This window comes from Calonectris borealis, chromosome 7, assembly GCF_964195595.1.
Source record: "Calonectris borealis chromosome 7, bCalBor7.hap1.2, whole genome shotgun sequence".
NCBI classification, from domain to species: Eukaryota; Metazoa; Chordata; class Aves; order Procellariiformes; family Procellariidae; genus Calonectris; species Calonectris borealis.
This window is the reverse complement of record NC_134318.1, coordinates 9,957,292-9,974,113: the sequence shown is the minus strand read 5'-3', so window position 1 is coordinate 9,974,113 and position 16,822 is coordinate 9,957,292. Positions and strand designations below refer to the sequence as shown.

General features: G+C 54.6%; 2 protein-coding genes across 2 annotated transcripts; one reads left to right on the top strand and one right to left on the bottom strand.

Annotated features, from left to right (window-relative positions):
* Positions 1–6,617: 6,617 nt before the first annotated feature.
* Positions 6,618–9,895, top strand: ADO (2-aminoethanethiol dioxygenase). The gene has a single exon (XM_075154267.1). It carries the CDS (start codon positions 6,682–6,684, stop codon positions 7,423–7,425), a length of 744 nt encoding a protein of 247 aa, XP_075010368.1. The 5' UTR covers positions 6,618–6,681; the 3' UTR covers positions 7,426–9,895.
* A 2,342-nt stretch (positions 9,896–12,237) lies between these two features.
* On the bottom strand, positions 12,238–13,995 carry EGR2 (early growth response 2). The gene is made up of 2 exons (XM_075155416.1): positions 13,803–13,995; positions 12,238–13,466 (listed from the first exon to the last, which is right to left on the bottom strand). The coding sequence occupies exons 1-2, from the start codon at positions 13,978–13,980 to the stop codon at positions 12,238–12,240; spliced, it is 1,407 nt and encodes a 468-aa protein (XP_075011517.1). The 5' UTR covers positions 13,981–13,995.
* Positions 13,996–16,822: the final 2,827 nt, after the last annotated feature.

The window sequence follows — 16,822 nt, the reverse complement described above, 5'->3', positions numbered from 1 at the left end:
AAAAGATTTCCCACTAAACACCTTACCCACTAAACTCTACCGTTCACCTCTTTTTCTGCTGAACACTAACTCTTTCCATGAAAAAATGTATCTATTATTTCTTTAAAAAACCTTCCTTGGCTATTCCTTAAAAATTACTTATTCTTTCCTTCTTAAATTTAGCCCTACTGATTAACGCTGTATAGATCTCCACTCCGATAAATGGGATCCCTAATCATTCAGAAATGAAAAAGTTCTCTCTCTTGCTGAAAAGGGACTCTGAAAATAATGTGTTAGATGTATAACCGAAGGCAATCAAGTTACTATGGCTTCGTGCCTTACTGCTTATCACCTGTGAGACAACCATAACCAGTCCTCACTTGTGAAAAAGAAAGGTTTAGCTTAAAGATAGTCTGTGCTAAAGCATTTTTGGCAGTGAGAGAAGGCTATGCGTGCGCACCAAGCAGGTTACAGTGACTCAGCTGCGCAGCAATAACTCTTTAAGCCACAGAAATAGGATTACTTTAGACCTTGCTAGTACAGTTGCCCACACGTTGGTGTGTGATCCCTGCTTAGCATTGCACAGGCAGCGGCAGACCCACACCTCACACCCTCGGGGACCCGCTCCGTAAAGGATCTACTTCCAACTCGCAGGCTCCAACAGAGCAGGATCACACCCTGCCTAGTACAAAAGTGCTTATACACCGCACCTATCTCCAAGCGGGCAAAAGTAAATACGGCACTGAATCGGCGATAACGGGAGAACAGACGTGCACCGGGAGAGAAACACAAGGCTCTCCCTGCAAGGGAGCGGCTTTTCTCATCGCTGCCTGACGACGAGGACTCTGCAGAGTCTTCGTGCGCTAAGCGGGCCTTTCCCTTGGGTCGTATCAACAAAACCTTCTCTTGCCATTTGGAAGCCAGCTGCTGAGGGGAGGGCTGACGGCCAAGGGAGCTGCTTCCAAACAGAGGTGACCTTGCAAGCTTTCTCCCACCCTCCGCTCTCCCACTGAGCGACCAAATGGGACCCTCGGGATTCTCTTAAAAAGTAACAGAGAGAGAGAAAAAGACCAAGTGGAGTTCGGCACTGATGTAACAGAGGCCGGAGGGGCCTTATGGGCCTGGCAGCCAGTGATGGTGACAGAATTCAAAGCACCTACAGAGAAGTGGTTTCAAAAATGGTGGAGAGAGTCACCAGGCAGCTCCTCTCCACCGAGGAACTGCCCGGTGCCGGTGGCAGCGAGCACCGGGTGGCTCCTCCCCGGCGCACCTGGCGCGGCAGGGGGGTGCGACACAGCGTCCCATGCTTGCTGCCCGTGACAGCGTGAGGGACTCCGGGTGCTCCACTTCGCTAGCCAGGACCTTCCAAGGGAGGAGACAAACCCCTCACGCTAATAAAGCATCAGGACTACAGCCAAGTATGACTTTCATTCCGTACCAACTATCCCAGGAAAACAGATTTCAACTTTCCCAACAGGTAGTGTCAGCATTTACATTAACAGTAACTTATATCAATGAAATGATAAATGACTTCTATGCATTTTGCTGCTTTGGAAAGCACTTATGTAAAATAAATATCAAATTATTTTAATACAACCAGAGATAAAGATATGCAGGGAAGAAATCACAAGTAAACATACCACATCTTTAACTGTGTCTTTTCTGCTGTCAGGTAAAAGACTAAAAGCGATGGTCCAAATGACGGTGTTCTGTATATTATAAGCTTAATCAGTTTGATTAATGAGTCCCATTTGTTTCTAATTACACTCTTCATAACATAGTATCCATACACATTCCTGTTGATATTTTATTTTGAAAGTTATGCTAGTAATAAGAAGGAGTGATAATACAGCTTTTTGTGGACTCAGACTTACACTTGCAAATTGAGCTGCCGGTTTCTTTCATCTCAGTAACTATCAAAAAAATCTTTTTTTACCTTTCCTGCCCGTATCTGAGCACCCAGGATTGTGGACACTTCAACAATATCCTTTTTTAGGATTTTTAGGTTTTAGATATAAAGGTCGTATTTTCCCCAGTTTATATAATCAGGTTGTCTTTAGAAAACATTAAAGATACAAGAAAAACTTAGAAATGTCAAGTAATAACTCTTTCCACAACCATTAGGGGGCTTCTCCCTCTCCCTCTCTCTTTTGCCACGGCTGCATACAACTGGCGAAAGTTTTGCGCAGCTCCACAGCTGCAGGGGCTGAGTGGCAGCACGCAAGCGGCTCTGGGCAGAGACACCTGCCTGCAAACTACACGCCGAGAGGGAGCGCACGAAGGGAGGGCGGTTTCTAACCACGCTGGCAAACGTCGTCTTCCTCACACCCAGGATCAGTCCTAGACAGTCAGAGAGTTCAGAAGGAATAAGGCTGTGACTAACCCGCAGTACCCACCACCACAGCCTAACCTGGGCGGCGTCAAGAGACATCAGCACGGGTCTGATTTGCACCAGTGGAAATCAGTGGAGCTAAACTCAGATGATCAGAATGAGGCTCGTTATCTCTGCAAATTCATGCACAGGCAGTTGCATGCTGCACAGCCTTTCCTGCTCTGAGTCACTCCAACTCCTGCTCTAGGCTGTTCAGTAGCAAACTGTCAATAAAGCTCATTAATGATGTGCTTTATATAGAAATGGTGCATTTAACAGAGAGGCTACAACAAATGAAGAGTGCAGCACGGGGAGAATTACGCGCTTAATGGAATACAGGATGTGTGTCAGTAAAGAAGTGGTAAAGGTGGGTGGGAGTCTTAATGTTACATAGATCTGCTTGAAGTTTGGTATATATATGAGCCTAATTCCCCTTTTGATTTCAGTACAGTTATATCTAGCACTCCTCTGTTTCTACGGATATATAAATTCTCTGATGAATAACTGATAACCAACTTTCTTTTACGTAAGCCATTACTGGAGAGCCAGCAAATATTACAGACATGTTGTTTGTCTTCCCTCTTTTTAGTCTTGTTCTCATCTGAATCATGTTTGGCTAGCATTCATATCTATCTCCTTGATTGGTGGTAGCTATAAAAAAAAATAATATATACACACCCTTGCAGAACTGGTGGCAGGAACAGTGCAAAAAAGATGTTCTTTGACACGGATTCTTATTTTTTGTCCTATGTAAACACACATCTGCAGCGGTTGGCAACATTATAATGGAGGATGGTTTCTGTACTGCCTGTCCAAGTTCTACACCTTGTGAAATATTCTAGCATTGTGACACAACATTTAATTACAGCTAAGAACTGACCTTCTAAGCAGGTGGCTGTCATTTTCATCCATTCAAGACTGTTGTTTTACCTGATGGTTACAGGTAATTCTAACTTCTCAAACCAAATTAAGAGAATCTGGGAAGCAACCCCTAGAAGAAAGTGAAAATGAGCAAGGGATATTTCACAAACGGGGGGAATTGTAATACATAACAGCAACAAAGAAGCGAGAAGCTGAAAAACTGTCAATCCCACCAGAGAGTTCAGGTAGAAAGGAGAGGAGCCTAGAAATTGGGGGTGGGGGGTGGGGAGGAGAAAATAGCTGTAACACTTCTCATCACATTCTCTTTCTGTGCGTGGGGAAAAAACCAAACACAGCAGGAGACCAAAACTGTAACCTGAACCTGACCTTCCTCACACTGGTTGTATCATAAAACCACTGGGCTGAACTTTGGTCATTGCATCACTGACACAAAGCAGTCTCAAAGCTCAGCCAAGCAACTACACTGTGATTTTTTTTTCTTCACGTGCGCTCAAGATGGTAGAGGCCAGCTAAGAATATGGCTTTTCAGAAGAAAAAACATGTCAATTTAATTGTCAGTTGGCTGGACAGCTTGCTTTTCTTTTAAGGTTGTGGGGTTTGGTTTTTTTTAATATTACTGCACTGAAAAATGTGGGTGTGATATAGCATTTAACTGGAACGTTAAGTGCCAAGGACACATTTTTGTCTGTATCTGTTAGAAATGGAAATCAATACAGTAGTTATAAACATTGAGGATCAGAAGGTGATCAATTATGCAAAATATAAACCTTATCACCGACGTAATATGGCACCGGGAATGTTCACATAAAGATGTTCCTAAAATCTTAGTAAACATCCTTGTACACAGGATTCATGGTTTGCAGAGTGATAAGCACTAAAAGGATCAAGTAACTCACCTAATATCACCCAGCGAGTCAAGATCAAGCCGAGATCAGAACTCAGGATCCTGGTTTTCCATGTTGATCTTTCTTACAACTGTGTGCTTGGAGTAACATGCAATGTCCTACCAATACCAAGCATTTCTGTTTCCACAAAACAGCTTATTTTTGTGCTGCATAGAAAAAGAACCAGTGTGTTCAAAAGTGAGCATTCTAGCAACCACTTGCAAGCATGAAATGTAACTGCTGAGGCAGGACACAAATGGGTAACTTAAGCCAATAGCCAGATAACTTACCATTATCACTAATAACGGTAACCGCCAAAAATTCCAGTCCATACCTCCGTAATTAAATTGACTGTCCCTGCAGGAATGGACTGAATAGAAGAGCACATGGAACACGGAGTCTTCCAAATCCCTTGGCTTCTGACAAAATGCCAGTTGCCAATCAACGCAGCGGCACTAAGATTGTCAGTGCTGTCCTCAGCCGTTCACTCCAATGCAGAAAGGCTCACAGGCCATTAAAGACTCTACCTCTCAACCCAAGATGTCTGCCTCCTCATCCTAAGCAGCCTGCCAGGCAGACCTGTTCCTACCAGGTATAGAAACGCTCACCTGACCTTCACCCCATGCTCCCAACACCGGCACTGGAGAGAGAAATGACTTAAAACATCGGGGTGTGAACATGAAACAGCTGAAGACTGCGGTGCTTTGTAGCTTCAGGTGGAACTCGAAAGCAGCAACTTGAATGAACATCCTCCTCTATGAAGAGGAAGCAATAATGCTATGACCTAAATTTGCATTCTGTGCACCAGACTTATTTATAGAGGGAGGGAAATAGGCTTGGGAAGAGAGATTCAAGTCACCAATCTTTGTTTACAGTATCACTATTTCATCCTCTACTGGGCCATCACATGCCCGCAACATCTGTGCTTCTGATTCACGTACAATATTTCCGATTCATGTACAATATGTAAGAACACTATAAGGCCACAAATATCTTAAGTTTAATGCACATCTTAAGACTTGAGTTTGCCTTTAATCAAGAAAACACATTGGTTTACCTTGGTTTTAAATGAAATTTTTTGACTTGGTGGGCTGCAGCCACTGGAGTCCTATTTGATTATTATCATTCAGCTGTTTTTCAGAATCCTAACCATCTGAGCCTAAACCTACCATGGTACTTAGGTGCTGAACACCCGCTTAAATAATTGAACTCCAGGTGGTATGAGCCTGTGTATTTTTGTGATCAGAGCCTAACTTTGTTTAACAAATCCCAGCACTAACAGGTTAATTTCTGACTTCAAAACCTCAATACTTTCTAGGCATGATCTGGTATGCGTAGTCATGCGTATCAGAAAGAAGGGAATAGGATCGTTGCCACAGATACATAAACGAAATAAAACGTTGCATGTAATGCCCTGGCAGAATGAAGGCTGTACCCTTTTCGTACATTAGCCTGAAACAACCACACACAGGCTCCACCAGGCTGGAACCGAGCCAAAAGATTATCCATCCTTTCTGTCACACGTGGATTCTCCGAGGATCAGCGTCTGGAACGCCATGTGCTCGTCCGATGTTCATCTGTGGTTAAAGATAATGAATTCAGATACAATCAGGCTCAAAAGCGACGATACGGAGACACATCAAGGACAGCGCATGCCGTACAGGAAGATCTCGCTCCCATACTCCAATGGGAGCGGCGGTGTCAGAAAGTAAGTTGAAATCTGATAAACTTGCCAAAATGGCTTAGCTGTAACAAGCAATTAGTGATCAAAAATAAACTGTTTACGTAGTCCGTTATATGTCCGTGAGACTGTACTTGCGCTACCGTGCTCAGTTTTACGTGGCAGAACTACAAGCCCAGTCGAAGGTTCCCCTGCACCTTCCCCTCCCCCGCGGCGGCTCGGCAGAAAGCGGCGGCACGGGAGCTTTGTGTTACCGTGGCTGCCCCGGCCCCGGCAGGCAGGGCGCTGCGCAGACCCCCGGGGGGCGAGACCCCCCAGGAGCGAGGCCATGCCCATGCCCGGGCCCCCGCAACCGGCGGGCGACGCCCCCCCGCCGCCGTCCCTCAGCGCCCCGGGGCTGCGGAGGGCGCTTCCCGGGGCAGCGGCCCCCTCCCGCACGCCTCGCCTCGCCCCCCGCGGGGCTAAGATGGCGGCCGCAGGCGGTGCCGCCGCACGCCTCCGGCAGCCGGCCGGCCCCCGCCGCCCCTCGCACGCCGGCCCACGGGCGCAGCCCCCGCCGGCCACTCACCTCCGCCGGCCCTGCTGGGAGCCGTAGTCCCCTTCCCTCCGCCGCCGCCCGCCACCCCCGGCTCCGCGCCGCCGGGCCGCCCCGCCGCCCCCGGCTCCGCGCCCCCGCGGGACCCTGGGGAGCGGCGGGGATGGCGGGGCGGCGCGGGGCCGCGGCGGGGCGCGGGGCGGCGGCGCCGGCGACGGGCAGGACTACGAGCCCCGTGGTGCACGGCGGCGCGGGCGCGCCTGCGCGGCGGCGGCAGCGGGAGGAGGCGGAAGCGGCGACGGGACCGCCCGCCGCGGCCGGGCGCGGCGGGGCCGGGCCGGGCGCCGCCATGCCCCGGGACAACATGGCCTCCCTGATCCAGCGGGTGGCGCGGCAGGCGCGCATCACCTTCCGCAGCCCGGCGGGGCCGGCCTTCGGGGAGAACCTGCACCGGCTGCAGCAGCTGCTGGACGAGGTGCGCGCCGAGGACTTGCACTTGGCGCCGCGGGGGCCGTCGGCAGCGGCGGCGGCGGCGGCGGGCGGGGGGTACCCGTGGGCCGGCATGGTGCCGCCCGTCAGCTACATGCACATCTGCGAGACGGAGAGCTTCAGCATGGGCGTGTTCCTGCTGCGGAGCGGCGCCTGCATCCCGCTGCACGACCACCCGGGCATGAACGGTATGCTGAAGGTGCTCTACGGCACGCTGCGCATCGCCTGCATGGACACGCTGCCCCCCGCCGCCGCCGCCCCGCCGCCCGCCGCCGCCGCCGGGCCCTGCCACCGCGCCCTGTTCCGCTCCCGCCAGCACTACACGCCGGCCTCCCCGCCCTGCCTGCTCTCGCCGCACACCGACAACCTCCACCAGATCGACGCCGTGGACGGGCCCGCCGCCTTCCTCGACATCCTGGCGCCGCCCTACGACCCCCAGCACGGCCGGGACTGCCACTACTACCGCCTGCTGGAGGGGCCGCCGCCGCCGGCCGCCGCCGAGCCGCCCGGGCTGCCGCGGGAGGTGTGGCTGATGGAGACCCCGCAGGCCGCCGACTTCTGGTGCGGGGGCGAGCCCTACCCCGGGCCCCGCGTCTGCCTCTGAGGCGGCGGCGGCCCGGGTCCGGCGGCGGCCGTTGGGGTGGTTGGCGGGAGCCCGCCGGCCCCTGGCCGGCCGGCTGGCCTTCTCCCCGGCCCCGCGCCGCCGGGCCCGCCTCACGGACCGGCCTGCCGGAGCCGCCCCGGCCCCGGCCCCGGCCCCGGGGGGCAGCACCGCCGGAACCACGGCTGCGCTTTGCCTGGTGTCCCGTGCCCGGCCGGCGGGCCCACGGGTGCTGGCTGGGGCTCCTCGGGAGCGCTACGAGTCAAAGACTTCCTCTTTCCACAGGCCTGCCTGGCTCTGAGTCCGGGGCAATAAAGCGCCAGAGTGTGATTACTTCTCCTGGGCTGATGTGGAGGAGTAGCACGGTTAAACTTCTGCTCGGCTGAATGGTTGGGGGAAAACAGTCCAGCATCCTGTGTAAATAGTTAGGGTCGCGCATCAGTGAGGGGGGATCGGGCTCCGGCAGGGAGAGTAAATGCAATAAGAATTGTCACAGGGCACCCTGACTAACCCCGAGGGGCTCCCACAGCCAGAGCCGGCTGGTGCCGGTGGGACGGCAGAGTGTGCCCACCCGGCCTGGGCAGGGGGCTGGTCCGGCTGCAGCCTTTGGGGACTCCGTGTCCAGAGCGAGTCTTGACAAGAGCTGTGCCCTGCTAGCGAAAACCAAACCCAGAACAGCTCCTGAGCCAGGACATGCTCCTCCAGCAAACGCCAGTGATCCCCAGGGCTGGAGTTAAGGGAATTCCCGCTCCGAAGGGACACTGTCAGGTTCAGAATTACTTTTCAACAGTTCTTTAAAGCGTTGCGTGTAAGATCTTGCTGTTGCAACTGAGAATTGCAGAGTACGTCTATGCATATTTCCTTCAGCTAGGAGGAGACTAGTCAGCTGCTAATTAACCTCGCTTGGAACCTCTCATGCAGCAGTGGCGGAGAGTAGCGGAAACTGGGCATCTTAAGAGAAAAAGCAACTATCCACTGTTGTGTCGTGGAAGCTATTCTAGAATCGTGACGTATTTGCAAACCCTATGTATACAGTGGCGCGCATACCCTAGGTACAGATAAGATTTGACGGGATGTCTTCTCTTTAAAGTGTGGTCTGTGTTTTTATATGGACAAGTGAACGCTTTGGGCTTTTGAAGCCTTGCGGTTTCCCTCTTTATACTATTTATAAAGACTACTTTTTCATAAGGCTTTTAAATAAATGTAGCGTAGAAGAGACACCGTGAATTTCACCTTGCTATGATGGAAGCAGTCTGGAGTTGCAGTTTGTCCACAGCAGGGGATGTGATCTTTCTAACAAGGGAGAAACTTTTTCTATAGGTGGAATACTCCGTCTGTACCGCAGGGACTGGTCTCGTGCCCGTTCATCCTAATGCACACTTCGTACCACGAACCCAGGCCGGCGCAGCCTTGGCCCTCTTGGTCACCATGTGGGAATTTGAATCAGAAAACACGACTTACCAACCTCCTAAGTGATGTACCGACCTGCTCCAGAAATCGTTCCACAACTGGCTTTAATTTTTCTTTGTGTATTTATAAAAGCAGACTTGCTTTTCCTGTACAGTGGCTTGTATGTGTGAATTTTTAAATGATTCTGATATGGCATTGCCTTTTTTTTTTTTTTTTTTTGGCCTGCAAAAGAATGATTGTAAAATACAGTCAGTATTATGCACGCACAGATTAATTCTTTTGCAAGGAAAAATTGGTGGAAATTATTTCAGGCGATTTCCATTTATTCTTACAGCACTTTAAAGTGTCTGATATTTCTGCAGCTGGTTTACCTGTTTTTCCTGGAATTCCCCTGCAGCTTAGCGTTAGTTAATGTGCAACAATTCTCTATCCAATGTAGTCATTAACTATAACGCAATGCCTCCCTGTGTTACAGCCTGTTTCTGACTCTCTCCAATGCTAATGAAGGCCATCATCCTTTTTCAGAAGTCCACAAAGAAGATAGCGTGGTGCATGCAAACAGCTGTACTGGAAAAACAAACTGCGACAGAGAGCATTTTTTATCTCATCTGCTCTATCCTCCCCTTAGGTCTTTCTGCTTGGGTTTTAATTTTTTTTTTCCACGTGTAAAACCTAGTCGAGATATTCAATGGGATAGGACCGATAGGACTTTAATGCTTCTTTCCAGAGAGGACAGCATGGTCCTGTACACTGCGGAGTGCTGTTAACAACCGTGGCAAAACCTTTTCCTTTTTCTTTTTTTTTTTTAATAAAGGTGTTAGCATCAAACTGTTAAAGCCAGGAAAAATAGCAAAGAAAACCTGAGATGCATTAAAGAAAAGCCTCTTTGTCTAACTTCTTGCTTACTCAGTAATTGAAACTTACTTCATATGCTCTGGATATCTGTAAGCAGGAGGTTTAAGTCTGTAATGCCGTTCCTTCTCACTGCAGTCTGGTTATTGTGTTTTCACAACAGCAAAATTACTGTTATTGCTGAATTATAGAATAAATACAAGATATCTCACCACTGACCAGTCATTACTTTCCTTCACAAGTACAACAGTCTTGAACCAAATGTGGTACAGAGCGAAAGTTTCTTTTGCCTAACAGTCCGAATGGCGCGACTGGCCTTTCTTTGAAAGGTGATGCTTAACACTGGGTTCTCAGCCCAAATCTTGCACCGGCGCCCTGCAGACAAATCCAGACACATGCAGTATTACCACTTCTGAAGTTGGCTGTTACTGTAAGGCAAAGGCACGGGTTTAAGATCGCTGATACTATACACAATGTAAGGTTCTCTTGTAGCTGTATGCTAGTCATCGGCAGTTTCCTTAATTCAGCTCATTTACAATTTCTGTGGTGTTTATCTCATTTTGGTTTTGACTGGGGTTTTAATCTGGTAGCATGGCTGCAGTAGTTTGGAGAGTGCGAGTGGAGCTTGGATTGTGTGCCTGGGTAGCTGAGATCCCAATTTTGCTCACGACGCTCTGGCTGCAACCAAGCCGTGGTTATCCGAGGCCGTGGCAGTACCTCTGGGAGCCCAGCAGGCTGAGAGCACTGGATCCCTGTCCACCTCCCCATACTGCAGCCCACCGATGCCGACCGAGGAGGCCGCGGCTCCCGTGGGGTTGTGCTCCGGTGTGACATCCCTCCGGCAGCAGGCCATGGTCTCTTTTGGGGGCTAGGAGCACACAGGATCAGGTGGCAAAGCTGCTACCCGCCCAGACATGCAGCAGGGGAGGCGAGGGCTTACTTGTGCTGCTAAGGTGGACAGCAGGATGGTGAGCGTGGCGGCTCTGGAGCCGGTGTCGTCCTGTGGCTTCTCCATCCCGCACAGACTGGTCCATGCCCGGTTTTGGAAGCCTGCTTCATGTCCAATTTAAACCAGGGACGTCGCTTCACCACTGACCGCCTTTCCCAAGCAAAGAGCAGCTGCCCCAAAAGCCAGTGCCAGTTCCAGGAGACAGGGTGTTTCAGACGGAAAAGGCAGGTGCCGCTGGGGCTTTGCGCAGCAGGACCCGGCACCGGGGCAAGCAGAGGCTGGGAGCGGCTGGGCAAGGGCAACCCTGCGGCGCTGGGCTGTGGCGTTAGCGGTGAGGTCCATCCCGCACGGCTCACCTGTGCGGCGCGGGCCGTATCGGGAGTCTCTGCGGCAGCGGGGCGAGCTCTGCACCGACGGCAGGAGCCGAGGGTTGGCCCTGGCGGGGCCAGGCCGAGATAACATCTTAAAAAACAATACTCAAAACAGGTTAAAAAAAAAAAAAAGCGCGATGTTGCGGCCAGATAGGTTCAGCAGAAAAAGCCCGGCTGTGCCGCGGGGGTGAGCGCCGCCGCCCCCAGGGAGCCCCCCGAGAGCGGGCGCGGCGGCGCCGCCCGCGCAGCCCCGCGCCGCCGGGAGCTGCTTTCCCCGAGCGGCGGCCGTCGGGGCGGCGGTACTCACTTTTCCGGAGCCCACTCGGGGAGGTTGCCTGGGGCGGATCGTAACCGCGGAACAAAACAGAGAGTGAGTCAAAAAACCCACCCCGCTCCCCGGTTAATATTATCCCGTCTCTCGTCTCCGGGGGAAATCCCCGCGCCCGAGAGCGAGTGTTTGTACGCCGGGGCCGGGGCCGCTGGTTTTCCGCGGGCACCCCCTCCCCCGGGCCGGGCCAGGGAACCTACGGAAATAAAGGTGTCAATTTAGCATAATTAAGAGATTTATTTGTGGTCTTTTATAAACGTTGTAAGCACCGACCCTATTGCCGAAAAGTTTATTTACAGAGTGGCCAGAAAGAAACCACGTCTCCTTCCAGCTCCCGTTAGTGGTTGTGCATTATTGGCGTTATCTGCTGCGCGCCGGCTCCCGGCGGACAACGGGCATCGGTTCCAGCCAGAGTATTTACATCCCGTCCCAAGTCCTACTACAAACGTAACACTTTTAAGTCACCAAAGAGAAAAACAAAACCAAAACCCCAAACCAGTGCGTACAAAAATATAGTCTCTAAAAAAAAAAAATCCCAATATTAATAGGCAGAAATGTACAGCCATACTAAAACCAGGGAGGGAAAACTTTCCGGTCTCGATGTCGCCGCTGTCGTCGGAGCGGATCGGTAAGGCACCCCCCACATGCAGACAGGGGACCGGGCTCTACACCACACAAGGCACCAAGGACACCTCACCACGACGGCACTGCATGCATCCATCCTCCCGCCGCAGCCCCTATGTACACCCGCCGGCCCGGCCCGGCCCGGCCCGGCCCGCTCTGGCCCGGGGGAGCCCCGCGGCGCCGCCAGGTGCTCATCGCACCCCGCCGGGCTCCGCTCCGTGCCCCGCCGCGCTCGGCGGCGGCTCGGCGGCTCAGCGCTGGGTCCTGGGCGCCCCGCGCCGTCAGGGCGTCCGCGTCCGCGCCGCGCAGGGGGCCAGGGCGGCGGCGCCGCTCCCGCCGCCGGGCTGCGGGCACCCGCCGGAGGCGGCGGCGGCTCCTTTCCGCTCCTTCTGGCGCAGGTGGATCTTGGTGTGCCGCTTCCTCTCGTCGGAGCGGGCGAACTTCCTGCCGCAGAAGTCGCAGGCGAAGGGCTTCTCGCCGGTGTGCGTGCGGATGTGGGTGGTGAGGTGGTCGCTGCGGCTGAAGTTCCGCATGCAGATGCGGCACTGGAAGGGCTTGTGGCCCGTGTGGATGCGGATGTGCCGGGTGAGCTCGTCGGAGCGGGAGAAGCGGCGGTCGCAGCCCTCGGCGGGGCAGGGGTAGGGCCGCTCGTGGACCGGCGTCTTGCTGGGCCGGTTGGGGTACTTGCGGGGCCGCAGGATGGGCCGCAGCGGCAGGTGGTGCGGGCTGTAGGCGCCGGCGGGCAGCCGGGCGCCCGCGCCCTCGCCCCCTCCGCCGCCGCCGCCGCCGCCGGGAGCAGTGCCGGGGGCGGCGCCCGCCGGGGGCGCCCCCATGGTGAAGTTGCGGATGGTGGAGAGCGGCGTGAGGGGCGGCGGGACGCGGAGCGAGTCGAGGGGGCAGGGGAAGGGCTTGCGGTCGGGGCCGGCGTGCAGCTCCCGCTGGCACTGGGGCGGCGGGAAGAAGCCGCCGTACTCGGGGATCATGGTGAAGAGCCCGCCGTCGGCCGCCGCCGCCTTCGGGGAGGGGTAGGAGGGCGGCGGGGGGAAAGGCAGCGCCCCGCCGGCGGCGGCGGGCAGGAAGGCCGAGGAGGGGTCCTGCGAGTACAGGTCGCCGCAGCCCGAGTAGGGCGGCGGCGGCGGCGAGTAGAGGTGCTCCAGGTCGGCCGGCTGGCCCTGCGCCATGGTGCAGCCGAGGGCCCCGGCCAGCGGGTTGGGGGAGGCGGCGGAGGCGGCGGAGGCGGCGGTGGCCGAGGAGGCGGCGGAGGAGGCGGCGGAGGAGGCGGCGGAGGAGGCGGAGGAGGGCGTGCTGACCCCCTGCAGGATCCCCGCGCTCACGATGTTGATGATGCCCTCGGGGTAGCAGCCGGCGCCGGGGTACTGCGGGTCGATGGAGAATTTGCCCATGTAGGTGAAGGTCTGGTTGCGGGAGGCTGGGGCGCTGGGCGCGAAGCCGCCGCCGTAGGGCAGGTCCAGGGCCCGCTTGTCGCCCATGTCCACGTTGATCATGCCGTCTGGGGGGGCAAGGAGCCGGTCAGCCCTCCGCGCCGCCACCCGCCGGGCGGCCCGGCACCGGTCCCGGTTGCCGCCCGGCCCGGCACGGGGCTGCGGCGCGCACATGTTGCGCTCCGTCTGCGGGGGCTCCGCGCCGGCCCCAACTTTTCCCCCGAGCTGGGCTGCGGGGGCAGGACTGCCGCCAGGGGCGCCGGGGACCCCGGCCGGGCGGCGGGCGAGCTCCGGGGGGCCGCGGCCCCCGTCCCAGTCCGCCCCCCGCCCGCTCGCCCGCCCGCCGCCCTCCGCGGGCGGCCCGGCCCGCACCGCACCTGCGCGGCCGCGCGGGCTCCGCTTACCTCCTGCCACACCGCTCATCTGGTCAAACGGCCCTGCCAGGTCGGCATTGGGGAAGATCGCAACCGAAGTTGGCAGCGCGGCGGAGATGTCATCCGCGGGGTAAATGCCCTCGGGGAGCTGGTGCACAAACCCGCCGAGGGTCACCGGGATCTTGTCCACCGCCTTGGCGGTCATCATGGGGGCAGCGGGGCGGCCGGGGGAGCGGCGCTCCCGGCCAGCGGTGCGCGCTCGGGGCGGGGAGGGGAGAGAGAGGGAAAGGAGGGGGCGCTTCCCCCTGCCTCCCACTACCGGCGCGGGGGGACCGCGGGGAACCGGCGCGGCGCGCGGGGAGGCATGTGCGGGCGGGCGGGCGGGCGGGCGGCCGCCCCGTCGCGGCGGTGCGGTGCCCGCGGTGCCCCGGGAGAGCTGCGCTCCCGCCGCAGCTCGCGCTGGAGGACAAGTCTGGCGGTAAGTATTTATGGGGGCCCCCTGAATGCCCGGGACGTCACTGCCCATATAAGGACTGAGGAACGGGGCCCGGCGGTCACGTGGGCGCCCGCGTGCGGGACCCACCGCCCCGCGCCCGCCCCGACCCACCCCCCCCCCTCCGCGCTCCGCGCCCCGCGGGGGCGGCCCCGACCCGCCCCGGCCCCCCTCAGCCCCCGCCGCGCCGGCAGCGCCCCGCCGCCGCCCGCCGCGCCGCCCAGGGGGGTATTCCGGTGGCGGGGCCCTTGTCCTAAAAAGGCGAGGATCCGGCCCCGCCCTGCCTGCCCTTTTTAGGGCTCGTTCCGGAAAATTTTAAAAAGCTCGGAAAAGCAGAGGAGGTCCCGGGGCCGCCCCGCCGGACCCCGCTCACTTTCTCAGCAGCCCGTAACCGCAAAGCGGCGGCGGGTCAGAAAACAGCAGCATTCACGGAATCCGGCTTCTCCTTTCTTTAAAAAAAAAAAAAAAAAAAAAAAAAAATCTTTTTTTTTTTTCTGAATTACGGGTGGAAAGAGGCGCCGAGCAGAGCCAGCGCGTCGCTGCTTTTTTTGGAAAGTGTCTGATCTATATATACCGTCGCGAAAACGGAACCGCCTGCTCCGCCGTCGGTGGGTTGTTATTGTACCGACGGGCGCAACCGGGGACGGGACGGGTCGCGGGGGAGCGGCGGGGGTCATGGAGTGCCCTCCCGCCGCTCCGCCCCGCCCCATCCCATCCCCGCCGCTCCCACGCTGCTCGGACCAGCCTCTTGCTTCCACTGCCGTGTCCCACTTCCACAGCTTCCCAAGGCCCCAACCTCACTACCACTTCCACTCGCGTTTTTGCTTTTCTTTCCCTATGATCTCTTCCATAATCAGGGTACCAAACCAAAGAGTGCTTAAATTCTGGCTTTTTTTTTTTTTTTTCCAAAGTACTAAAAATAACCTCCCTTGTGCCTCCCTTCCCAGGAGAAGCCAATCTTTCATATGCTGTTCCCAAGCTCAGAGCTTGCAGCCCCTACATCTTCTTGCTGATGAGGGTGTCAGATGTAATTATTTTTGAAAGCTGTATCCCATGCTATGCTCATGTCACTAATCTCATTACTTAGCAATATTTCATCTCATGGACGTTTATTCCTGCTTTTAGGAAAGCAACTCTCACATATGGTCTGTAGCGTGCAAGGCCCCCTTCCAGTGGTCTGCGGGGAAAAAACCCATTGACAACCCAAGCAGCAGCAAGACACGGCAACATATGAGAGATGCTACAAGAGCGCACTCCTGTTCCAAAGCAACAAGCCAGAGAATACATAGGAAGGCTAAATTCACTTTCATTTTTAGCTGCAGATATCAGTATTTACAGGTTTTAGTACATTACAGCATCTGCCACACAAGTGTGGCATGCTCAGGTCTCCCTGTTGCGCGTGCACTTATCTCTGCCTCGGGTCCCAAGTGCTGTCATGGGGCATCTGTCTCCCAGGCCCCTCTTTATCCATGCCACACCTCACACTCCAGCTGAGAAAGGCACTCTCAGTTGCTCCATTTTTTGTTTTACTGCCTTTGGCGATGCTCCGGGTTCACCACTTGTCTGGTCACCGCAGAGCCCAGGCTAGACAGGAGTGTGCCTGAAAAAGTAAAAGTTTTAGGGGCATTTGTCATACTTGCTAAGGAACAGTAGGTATAAACCTAGATATTTTCCCTTATAGGTGATCAGGGAATTGTGCACAGTAATTAGTAAATATATAATACTTGGTGGTTTTTAACATAGGTTTTGTTACCAGTCCTTTCTAGCACTTAATGTACAGCCAATACAGTTTGGCATATGAGATTTAGTTGAAAGAAAGCTCGTGTTCAATTTCAGTAGGATTCTAGATATTTTGGTTTAAAAAACCCATCTCAATTTAAAAGTTAAATTCTGACAGAGAGACAGAGAAAGAGACAGGTTCTGGGAAATTTGACTGAGCAGTAGGAGCAATTGTATTATACCTTTCCATTACAGCCGAGCTATAATTGGTCTAATCGCTACTATGAAAGAGCAAAATATTGGAATCTGTTGTGCGGTGGGGCAAGTCACTTTACATGAATTTGAGAAACAGGTAACTCTCAGTGTCCTCCTTACTGCAAAAAGTGGCAGATGTATCAGGTACAGGTTTTAGGGATACTCTGTAACATCTCCTGTATTATTTGAAAATACCATGTGCCCACTGGTGACACTAAATCATAATGCACACAGGAGAAAGAAGAACCAAGATTTCACATCCCCCCTTAACCTCCTCATGTCTCAATTCCACCTTTGAACTAACTTGGCAAATGTAATGTTCTTCCACTACGGAGAAGGATTCAATGAAAGTCTGACACGAATAAAATTTAACGTACCTTCTGGCTAACTTCGCCTAAAGAATATTACTATGAGTTGACTTTGTGGGTTGATTTTAAAAGCCTTCTCCAGAATGGGGTAAATTGTGTCTGATTTCCAGTCTTTACACAGACAATCAAGGCACTCGACTTCTCTCAATGGGGGCTTTGTCTGAATGGCAGCAGGATCTGGTACAGGGCAAGATGGAAACGTAGTTAATGCTTGG

Bases quoted from the DNA above. Each gene is read 5' to 3' on its own strand.
- EGR2 (XM_075155416.1), bottom strand. From the start codon at position 13,980: ATGATGACCGCCAAGGCGGTGGACAAGATCCCGGTGACCCTCGGCGGG. The intron at 13,467-13,802 runs GTAAGCGGAGCC...TTGCCCCCCCAG, and splicing joins GATGAGCGGTGTGGCAGGAG to ACGGCATGATCAACGTGGAC.
- ADO (XM_075154267.1), top strand. From the start codon at position 6,682: ATGCCCCGGGACAACATGGCCTCCCTGATCCAGCGGGTGGCGCGGCAG.